The 11,968-nt window shown below is 42.9% G+C and overlaps 1 protein-coding gene across 1 annotated transcript in view; it reads right to left on the minus strand.

Moving 5' to 3' along the window:
* COL24A1 (collagen, type XXIV, alpha 1) overlaps positions 1-11,968 on the minus strand; it is a 346,183-nt gene that overhangs the window by 297,790 nt on the left and 36,425 nt on the right. Inside the window, exon 5 of the mRNA XM_015416682.1 lies at positions 6,003-6,056. Within this exon, the coding sequence (XP_015272168.1) occupies positions 6,003-6,056 (54 nt within the window). The remainder of the gene's footprint in view (positions 1-6,002; positions 6,057-11,968) is intronic.

An 11,968-nucleotide genomic window follows, 5' to 3' on the forward strand; every position in this document is an offset into this window, starting at 1 on the left:
AGGAAAGTTAAAACCGAAACCAGGCAGTCAGAGCCCAAGACCGGAAGAGGGAGCAGATGTCATGAAGTTGTTAGTAGATATGCTGAAGCTGGTAATGGAGCAACTCGGTGGTATTAACCAGCAATTGGCCACACTAAACCAAAACTTCGCTCTGCAGCAGCGCCAGCTGGCAGAAACGGAGAAGAAAGTGGAGCATGCAACTGTGAAAATTAGAGATGGATATCGCAAATAAGAAGATGAAGAAAAGAGTGACAAATGTGGAAACAACACAAAAACTTCAGGAAACTCGTTTGTTACAACTTCAAATGGAAAAAGCTAGCATGACTCTCAGATTTCAGGGCGTGCCTGAAATTGAAAAAGAAGATTTAAAGAAGACTCTGGGAGAGATCATCGCTCCAGTAACAGGTATATCAGCGGATGAAATAGTAAAAGACATGGAGGCTGCCTATCGAGCATACTCCAATTATATCAGAAAAAATAACCTGCCTGGAGAGATTGTGGTGAGATTCGCAAGAAGACAGACCAGAGATGCGATATTAAAGGCAACTTCGGCAAATCCACTGAAAATTGGGAATACAATCATAAAGACTTTAAAGGATATTCCATTTGAAGTCCGTCAAAAGAGGAAAGGCTACAAGGAATTGATCTCATTTCTTCAAACTAATGGAATTCAGTATAGGTGGGCGATTCCTGAACATGTAATTTTTAAAGTCAACAATAAAAGAAAGAAGATTGACTCCATCTTTAAAGCTAAGGAATTTTTGAGACGTCAGCTTGGACCAGAAGAAGAACTTAAAGATGAAGAATCCAAGTCAAGTGACTCTGCTACTTCGGGAACAGACGAGGACTCTGTGGGGGAAGTGGGTGCAAGAGCGGGAGCAACAAAAACTGTGTATGACTTTAGGGATAGAAAACCGAAGTAAGGGCAGAAGGACTCTGTAAATTGCTCTTTGCAGTAAAGAAGATGCTCAAGATGTACTCTAACAAAGATTCACTTACTAATATAGAAGATGTGTTAAACAAGAACTTCACAAGTATATTGTATCACTAACACTTCTTTTACTAACATTTAGATTAACATGGGGCAGAAGGACTCTGTAAATTGCTCTTTGCAGTAAAGAAGATGCTCAAGATGTACTCTAACAAAGATTCACTTACTAATATAGAAGATGTGTTAAACAAGAACTTCACAAGTATATTGTATCACTAACACTTCTTTTACTAACATTTAGATTAACATGGAAAGGATCTCCTACTTTTGGGATTTTAGTTAGTGTGGGTATCTTTTCTTTATCCTTAGATGTAGTCCCCCTTCCTTTATTTTTAGTTGTAGTTAATAGTCTTATGAAAAAATAATAAAAGTACCCTCTTGGGGGTTTCAAAAAAATTATTATGTACTTCAAGAGAGAAACTTATTAATAAAATGTATGGTATGGTGATGCAATTGAAAATGCAAGATGAAATAGTTAAAGAATGTATGGTCAAATGGATGCAAAATGTAGGTTACAATATAGATTTGTTACAATGGAGTAAAATATGGAAAGTGAATATTAAGTTGACTAAATCTGTTTCATTTAAAGAAAATTTATATAAAATGTTTTATAGATGGCATCTAACCCCAGATAGGTTAGCCAAAATGTATAAAAACTTGAGTAACAAATGTTGGAAATGTAACAATCATGTTGGATCATAGTATCATATGTGGTGGACATGTAAAAAGGTTACCAGATGACTTAGATAAGAACCATAGGTACTTTATTTTACATGTTCTAACAGCAGCCAGAATTTTATTTGCAATGGCATGGAGGACATTGAAAATCCCAACGCTTTACGAGTTAATAACGAAGATTATGGATTGTGCCGAAATGGACAGATTGACAAATATATTAAAAGGAGAAATGGAAGAAGAATTTATGGGACCATGGAGAGCGTTTTATGACTGGTTAAGACACAAGTTCTGAGAAACTAAGATTAAATGAAGAACAATAAGAATGATGGTTATAATAGCTGTGAAGCTTTCATGAGAAGATTTGCATGCAGAATGGACTTTTAAAATTATATTTCTGTATCTTTTCTTTTCCCTTCTTTTCCCTCTCCCTCTTTCTATGTATAAACTAATAAAATTCTTTTTTAAAAAAAGAAAAAGAAAATATTTAAATAGGCTTTCATGGTGCAATCCTAAATATAGATATACCCTTCAAAGTCCACTGAAGTTACTGGGCTTCAAAGGTTGTGACTCTGCTTAGGACTGCACTGTTAACCTATGTTTTCAGTACATAATTATCTTGACTGATAGCTGTCAGGAACAATGCCAAAATCTCATGTAAATTTATGCAATTATGTCTAGTAGTTTGTTTCTAAAAGGGAAAGTGCATGGCTCAGACTACCTCGTGCTCATATGGAAGTCTGCCTCAGGTTTCTCAAACTATATAATGGTTTTTCAGTAGTAAAGGAAATACGCTTTACTCCCCAATCATTTTATATTATCCGCCAAAGAATATGGGATATTGAAAGCCAGACTATTGAAGCGGGAATTAACCCAATATGTTCCCCTCATTACTTCGGTTTGGAGACTACCCTGGGTCAATGAACCTCTTATATGCAATTGCTTACTAAGCCCTTACACCACCGGGCTTTCATGTTAGCCAGACTGAATACTTTTCCTTCAGCCGTCCTTTCGAGCAGGTATCAGAAAATCCCTTTTGAGAACAGACTATGAAATCACTGTTCATTAGAACCTGATTCAGTTTCTCATATCTTAATTTATTGCCCGAAGTTCCACAAATTTCGTAAACAACTTCTTGGCCCAGTTATTCCTAATTAACCTGGTCCTTTTGAGGGAAGTACTCAATATCTATTGGTGGATAAATATCCTAAAATGACAAAAATGGTGGCAGAATATTTGGCTAACGTCCTGTTGGTAACTACCCCACTCAATCAAAGCCAGGGAACTCTTGATTGAGATTGTTTGAGATATTATGTCTGATGATACTGTTTTAACTTTAAAACGTTTTTTCTCTTATGTCTAAAATTATTGTTGGTACCAATGTTCCCTCTAAGCTGTGGAGTCTTGTGAGCAAAACTTCTACTTTGTGAGCTACTGGCATTAAAGTTGTGAGCGAGCAATTTGGCTACTGCATAAATTAGTTTCCTCTGGAGCCATCCTTCCTGAGCTAAGACAAAAATCTGTGAGTTAGAGGCTAAAAAACTGTGAGCTAACTCCCACTAACTCAGTTTAGAGGGAGGTTGGAACCTACTTTTATTCACTGTATTTTTCCTTATTTTATGCCATTAAAGGTTTCTGAACTGAATTATGTTATGCATATACTGCAGGCCTGGACTTGGGTCATTAGCAAGTAAAGAAAAGAGTTTAAGACTTACTCAAGAACTGGCTCTCTAACATTTTGTACACTGTCATTCCCCCCACTTCCCAAGAGCTGCACACTGAACATTTCATTCTCCATCACCATGGCCCCAGTAAAGACACCTGACAGGTCCTGGAGAGCCAAACACTATGTATTTTGAGAGGATTAATGGATTAATACAACACCCCATCCTTTCCCTCTTCCGAAAAAAAGTCATGAACCTCATCAAGACTCTGCCCTGTGCTTATGGACACTGCTATTGTATTGAGACTAGCGCTGTTCCTCTTCCTCAAGCCCAATTCACATGTTCTCAAATGTTCTGTGCCTCCCAGGTTCCAGAGGAGGCCCAATTCATACTAGGACCACAACATGTGGGAGAGGGTGCAACATGTGGGAGAAGTAACAACAGCAAGAATTTTCTGGTATTTTAAAATTTATTATTATGTGCATTTATTATGTTCATTTGATTTGTAATAATTCGGCTTTTTTGTCTCCCTTTTTGACAATTCCAGAAAGCAACACCTGGCTCTAAAGAAAATCTTTTTTCGTATATTTATTTCTGGATGTGTGTTGTTTTACAATAGTAATACTGACCAGTGAGGAAGACCCCAAGGGGCCGAAATGCATATGGTCTATTGGTCATAAGATAAACTCATCAGTTGTATATGTAAAACTATCAGCTCTGTGTGGAAAAGGTTTTAAGAGTCTAATATTTGGATAATTTCTTTTAACCTATTTTATCTTTTACTAATGTGTACACCATAATAAATATTTGTATTTTTATAATAACTTATTTTGTTAGCTTGACCCTCATATATCACAGCCATATCTTTTTTTTTTTTGAGCCCCCGGAGGGGATTATCACAGCCATATCTTGAGTTGAGTCCTCCCCCTTTTTTTTCTTGTTTTTTTCCACAGAGAATACTTACATTTACAGTTGGGAACCTGTACTACCCGGGCAAACATCAGCTCCTCAGGACCATTTTGGATTTGGAAAACAGCCCAGGGGACGGGGAGACTGAAGCACCCTCTCCCCGTGTCCCTTGGTCCTAATCCAAACTGGGCCCCCACTAGCTTAGGAGTCATGGAACTCTAGAACATCTCTTTATAGAATGTGGACTGGCTCATCCCCTGGAGCCTCCCTCTCTTCCTCCTCCTCCTCCTGTACTTCTCATCCATATTCTCCACTTCCTCCTCACTCTCCTCTCACTACCCAAGTGACTTTCCCATTTTCCTTTTGTTTGTTTGCTCCTACCTCCACAGGTCATTCTGGCTACCAGGCCAATACAACAGCGAATCAGCCAGCCAGTGTCACACAGGGTTATTAGCAAGCATGTCTGATCCCGGCCAAGTCACTTAATCTTCCCCTCCAAAATCAAGGCCATATGACCAGGCAGACACCCATCTATCCCACTGCTCGTCAAGATGTATGTCCATTCCCACATACACTACATCATGAAGACTGAGCTGAGCAGAGGTTCTGCTCCTTGCCATGAATAGAATCCTTGATATGTGTACAGGCCCCCGGAAGTAAAAAAAGAAACATCCAAGGGCTGCTCACACACTTGCAAAAACAATTCATGTATTACAGCTACAAAGAACTCTTGCTTGCTGAAAAACAAAGCATAAACTCAATCAGTTGGTTTAGAACCTCAAAGAACAACTGAAACCAACACAAGCTTAAAAACTGACTTTGATGTAGCTAACATTTTATCTTTGAACATTCTGCTAGGTTGCCAAAGAAAGAGAATGTGCCATGGACTATATCCAGTGGATGGGTGGCTCTGTCTACATTTCAAACATCACATATCCCACATACATTCTGCACATACTCCCCTTGGCTGGTCTGGTATTGCCAGAAACTAATAAAAAGGCATCCAACAATCACTAGGCTACTTTGTTTTACAATGTCAAACTGTGCAAGACCTATTTGATATATTCTCATGGCCCAAAGTGCTTTTTAACACCCGTTGCTACAGGTCAGATTCCTGCCATGAGGAATCACACTAAAACAAATCAAGGCTAAGGTTGTTTTTCCCCCCTAACATATCTATCAAATTGTTGTAACTAAATATGAGCTGAAGGCATTCCACAACTGCACAAATCTGTCTAAAGCTATTTAAGTAGCTTGTGCTATTCAAGTTTGAGTTTGGAGTCACCTCCTAGGCCTTAATCTATCAAAGCTTCATTTAATCTCTCAAGTTTAAAAAAAAACCCTGAAAAGTCACTGGAAAAATTCAGAATACCTGAAACAACATCCTTAATACAATATTAATATGCTTTCTTCAAGCAATTTTTCTTTATTAAAAGGCAGGTTACCAGAATAAATGGCTACTTTGATAACGCTATACCTCTGAATTAATTCTGATTCATTCCTGAAAAATTATGACTACCCGAAGATGCAAACATTGCACAAGATCAATGGGCATATTACTGTTCTATGCCACTGTCTATTTCTCCTCAGTCTTGCATCATTTATGGGTCAGATTTACAAAGAAGTGTTTTCAGTCACGGGCCTCATTTATAAGCCAAATAAAACGACTAATTTTAGTGCAAGAAGGTTTTGGCAATTCCAAACAGGCTCATATAAGAATGCCTGATGATTCAGATGGCAGTGATATTTATGTGTTACCTTACCTTTGGACCGGGCAACCCTGGCAGTCCTGGATTTCCATGTGGGCCAGGAATACCCTGCAGGAAGTTAAAGAAGTATTACACAGTACATCATGAAGAAGGAAAAACACAACCCTTAGTAAAAACAATACATGAAGATTTGTCCTTGTATATCATTTACTCACAGAAAAGTCATTGATCACATTGTTTTTTTTCTAAAACCAATTCCCAAGTGAGTTCCTAATACATTAAATTATTTAGTGTTTTGGTTTATTTTTATTGAGCCCTTTGCTGATCCAAAGTAAATTATTAATTAAAGCAATCATCAATTAAAAGCCTATTTATTTATTTACCCAAGGATCCAAGGTGGCTAACATAACTGAATAAAGCAATTAAAACTACAGTAATCCAAACCAGAAATGTCAAAATAAAACTCATGTGTCTAAGAGCAGCAAACCAGTACTCAAAAGATTCATCTTCCTTTCTCCCCAAATGTTCAATTAAACAAAACTAACTTTCTTTTGAAAGGAAAAGAGGCAGGATGCCATGTGAACTTTATAGCTAACTAGGCCCTAAAATCCTTCAAACATCAGTGACCCACAGTCCCAACCTGCTAGATAAATGCCACGAATCCTTTCTCTGCATAATTCCAAACATGCTTTCCCAAATGCTACACGCAATAACCTGTTTCTATATGACAACCTCAAGGAAGCCTGGATATTTATGTTTTTATTTATTTACTTATTTGTAGACCACCTTTCTCACATGGCCTCAAGGGAGGTTAAACAAGGTGAGTCAGTACGATCAACAAAATGGGACATTCACTAACTAATACATTAGGATATTAAAAGTCTGGAACCACCCAAAAGAACTGAAGCATCGCCTAAGTATTCACATGAGACATAAAGCAGTGAAGAAATTAAATTATAGACTCAGTCTAAGCCATCCAGCTACAGCTTGTAATGCCAGGTCCAGATCTTCCGGCCCAGAGTCTGACGGGCCACCCAACAACAGATACAGCTGGGTGTCTTCAGTGTACTGGTAACAACACAGTCCATAGCTCCGAGCTATCTAGGCAAGAGGGTGCATATAGATGTTAAATAACATGGGGGATAGAACCACCCCTTGAGGAACTCCGCAAGTCAACGGGTGCCTTTGGGATAATTCTTCCCTAAGTGACACCCTTTGTCCCTGGCCCTGGAGAAAGGAGGCAAGCCATTGTAACGTGAACCCCTGGACTCTAGCATTGGCGAGGCGGTGGACCAGTAACGCTGCCAACAGGTCTAACAATAGCACCGCCATCCCACCTTGATACAGATGTCTTCGCCGATCGTCTGCGAGGGCAACCGGTACTGTCTCCATGTCATGGCCCAGACAAAAGGGACCTAATATGGAAGCGTCATCCAGAAAATTCTGTAACTGAGTTGCCACTGCCCTCCCAATTATCTTGCTCAAGTAGGGCAAGTTTGAAACCGGCTGGTAGTTAGGGTTGCCAAATTGGGATCGTCCGGGAGCGGGGGGCTCCTGGACGATCCCGGGTGTGTGTGTGCACGCATAGTGTGCGCGCGCATAGCGTGTGCGTGCGCAGCGTGCGCATCACCTGGAAGTGACGTCGCACGCTGGGGGCAGGGCCACGCGATTTGAGGGGAAAACAAAGAGTTTTCCCCTCAAATGGCTGCCACGCGGGGGTGGGGTTTCCCCCGGGCCCCGATTCCGGCGCGCCGGGAATCGGGGCTCCGAAACGGGGGATTACCCGCCCCCCGGCTGCATTTGGCAGCCCTACTGGTAGTTAACCAATTATGCCAGGTCCAAGGATGGTTTTTTAAGAGGGGGCAGAACACCACTTCCTTAAGAGCCCTCGGGAACGTTCCTTTGGAAAGGGACTTATTGACTATCTCCCGTAGGGGGCCTTGCAACTCATCATGGCTGTCTTTAATCAGCCATGATGGGCACAGGTCGAGGCAGCAGGTGGTAGGGTGTAAAATTATGATCTGTCAAGTTCCTCTAGGCTGAGCTGATTGAACCGATCCATAACCAGACTAGAAGACATGCATGGATCCTCAAGTTCATTCACTGTCTCAACTGTGGGGGGAAGGTCACAGTGGAGCAACAGGACTTTATCTGCAAAAATCTCACAAGAGCCTCACAGACAATATCCAGTTCCCTAACGTTTGGGCTGCTCTGAGGCAAAGGAGTCAAGTTGGAGTATACGGAGAGAGACAGTCCCATAAATAAAAGAGATAAAGACAATGAAAAGTTTTATACGCAGAATGGACATAATATGCATGCTCCATCTAGCTCCTGCTAAGAGTTGAGCTGTGGCATTCTGGACCAGCAGGAGTTTCCAAATTGATTTTGAGAGGACACCAATGTATTACAGTAGTCTAGTCTCGATGTTACTGTGGTGCAGATCCAGGTGGCGAGGTCAGATATATCCAGGTATGGGGCCATTTTATGGGCTAGGTTGAGTTGGAAGAAAGCCTTTTTTTTGCAGCTGTATTAGCTTGCTTCTCCAGTAATAAAGCTGGATCCAATAATGACCTCAAGGCTTTTAACTGAGTCAACAAGGGTCAGTTTAACACCATTGAAAATGATGAGAACAATGTCCTTCAAGGCCTCTGCATACCCAACCAGCATTACCTCTGTCTTTTCAGGGTTTAATTTCAATTTGTTCACTTTTAACCACAGTGGCCAGGGAGCGATTCAGGACCTCTACCTCATCACCAGGAGATTTGGATAAGGATATACAGAACTGAGTATCATCAGCATGTTGATGAAAACCAACCCCCAATCTGTGAATGATTTGTCCCAAGGGCTTTACATAGAGATTGAAGAGCATGGGGGATGGAACCCCACACCAATGACAACTGGATTCCAATAGCAACCCTTTGAGTCTGATCCATGAAGAATGATTTCACCCAGTTCAACGCACATGTCTTGATACCTACTTCTGTCTCCAGGCACCTCAATAAGATGGTATGAATTAATGTATCAAAGGCTGTCAATAAATCCAGTAAGAGTAACAGAGAGTCTTGGCTTTGTCTACACTCAGACAGAGGTTATCAACTAAAGCTAAAAGAGCTTTCTCTGTCCCATAGCCTCACCTGAAGCCAGACTGAAAAGGGTCTAGAGCAGATGAGTTATCCAAAACTATTTGGAGTTGGTTCGCTACTAGTCTCTCAACCACTTTGCCCAGAATGGGTAGATCAGGCAATAATTCTGCACATCAATTTTCTGTAGGGATGATGTTTAAAGTAGCAGCCAAAGAACTACCTCTTTGAGGTAGACTGATGGCAGATGTATCCTTAATTGCAGAATGCTGACAGTAATTAACTGAGATCCTGACATTACGCTCCATCTGTCTCCTCTCAAGCATGGAGGTGACCTAATTATTTCTTTATTTTTATTTATTCAATTTATACCCCGCCATCTCCGCGAATGGGCACAGGGTGGCTTACAGCAGTGGCCCAATTGCCAATAAAACTGATAAAACAATATACATCATTTCATAATAAGTTAAAACATAAAAACATAAGGTGCTATTCAGTTCTACAGTTCATTGCTTACGATGGCATATTAAGATGTCTCCGACAACTAGATTCCAGCTCAGTGTCATTTCGAGTCGCTCGATGTAACGGGCCAGATGTTGGCACTGAGGGCCAGGCTCATTGATGGTAATGGTGGGGGCGGCTCCTAATTGAAGGCCCTGCAGAACTGCAAAAGATCCCGCAGGGCCCTGATCTCCTCCGGGAGCTCATTCCACCAGTAAGGAGCCACCACTGAGAAAGAACTGGCCCTCGTCACAGCGAGCCTGGCCTCTTTGGGGCCCGGCAGGGTCAGATGATTCTGTGTCCCAGACCTCAGTGCTCTCTGGGGTGTATGTGGGGAAAGGCAGTTTCTCAGTTATGTCGGACCCTGGCCATATAGGACTTTAAAGGTAAGCACCAGCACCTTGAAATAGATTCGGTATGCTATTGGCAGCCAGTGCAGGGCCTTCAACGCAGGCTGGATGTGCTCCTATCTAGGTAAGCCCATAAACAGCCGCAGCGTTCTGCACTAGCTACAGCCTCCAAATTTGCAACAAGAGCAGTCCCATGTAGAGAGCGTTGCAGTAGTCTAGTCTCAAGGCGACCGTCGCATGGATCACTGTGGCCAGGTCGTTGCGGTCGAGGAAGGGAACCAACTGTCTAATCAGCCAAAGATGGTAAAAGGCCGACTTGGCAGTGGCTGCTACCTGGGCCTCCATTGCTAAGGAGGGATCCAGGAGCACACCCAAGATCCTAACCTCCGGCGCTAGCACCAATGGTGTCCCACTGAAGGCCAGGAGTGGGGTCCCCACCCACGCACCACCCCGGCCCCCACACAGGACCTTCATCTTCGCCAGGTTCAATTTCAGCCGACTCAGCCTAAGCCAACCAGCAACAGCCTGTAACGCATGGTCCAGATCTCCAGGACTGGAGTTTGACCGGTCGCCCAGCATCAGATAGAGCTGGGTGTCATCAGTGTACTGATGGCACCTCAGCCCATAACTCCGGGCTATCTGGGCAAGGGGGCGCATACAGATGTTAAATAGCATCTGGAAAAGCACTGCCCCTTGAGGTACTCCGCACTCCAGCGGGTGTCTCCTGGACTGTTGCTCCCCAATTGCCACCCTTTCTACCCGACCTTGGAGAAAGGAAGCAAGCCACTGTAAGGCAAGCCCCTGTATTCCCATATCGGCGAGGCAGCAAAGCAGAAACTGATGGTCGACCATGTTGAACGCAGCCGACAGGTCCAACAACAGCACTGCCACACCACCTCGATCCAGATGCCTCCAAAGATCATCAGTCAGAGCAACCAGAGCTGTCTTCCATTCTCCAGTGGCCCAGGAGTGGGGCAGTCCTTGACTCCTTATCCTGGGACGTAAAAAAGTAGTGCTTCCCCCGGGTGGGTCACACAACTTTTGGTGCCTACAGGGTCTGAAGGAGCACTCTACTGTCAAATGCTGCTACTGCCGAGGCTAGTTTGCCAATCCTATAGTGCTTTGTCGCCTTAAGAGAACTAGTACTCAACCCTTTACTCGGACCCTGTTGGAGAAAAGCCATTCCCATCTGCGCCCACCCCTGCTCTCCACACCAGTTAGAAGGTTTTGTCAGGATCTGTCATATATCTTGGTCATAGAAGATTTTCTGGACGACAAGAGCGTGGAAACCAACTCTGTCTCATATCCTATAGCTGCTGTCTTCTCTCAACCTCCACGCTGTGAGTTGTAGCATGTCCAGTTGCAGATCAATGGTCATCTCCTGAGACAGAAGGTCCCGTCTGAGAGGCAGCCACCATAGATCCTGTCTGGATAGGCTCATGAGGTCCTGGAACCACGTCCTCCATGGGCAAAGGGGTGCCATCAGAATCACATCTGCTCTTTAATCTATCGCCTGCTGTACCACTCTGGGAATTAGAGTCAGGAGCGACAAGGCATAGAGTAGACTTCTTGGCCATGCTAGGAACAGGGCGTCCGTTCCTAGTGCCCCTTTCATGTGAGTTTTGGAGGTAAACCTTTGGGGGGGGGTTGTGTGTGTGTGTTTTTTTTAACTTGATGGTCTGTCTATATGTGAAAGGATCCACCTCTGCCTTCCAAATCTTTCGCTGATGTTGGAAGGCGTCCCTCTGTTAACACGTTTCTCGTTTCTCTACCTGCCATATGTGTGGCCTTTAAGGACAGCACATGCTCCTCTGACCATTGCATCACTTGCATTGCTTCCCAGTGTAGCCGTTGGGATTGCATGTCTCCCTATCTGTTAATATAGACTTTCGTTATCATGTTATCCATTTGAATCAGAACATGACTGCCTACCAGATGCGTCTGCAGGCGAGCCAGGGTCAACTTTATGGTCCCAAGTTCCAGGAAGTTGATGCTCTTGGATGTTTCCAGCTTCGACCAGGTGTCTTGACCATGTGTCCCATGGGGTTCACTTAGAAGTATCCCTTCTGTGAACAGAGTCGGAACTAGC

The sequence above is a fragment of the Gekko japonicus genome, unplaced genomic scaffold (genome assembly GCF_001447785.1).
Source record: "Gekko japonicus isolate JY-2015 unplaced genomic scaffold, Gekko_japonicus_V1.1 scaffold16, whole genome shotgun sequence".
Taxonomy (NCBI): domain Eukaryota; kingdom Metazoa; phylum Chordata; class Lepidosauria; order Squamata; family Gekkonidae; genus Gekko; species Gekko japonicus.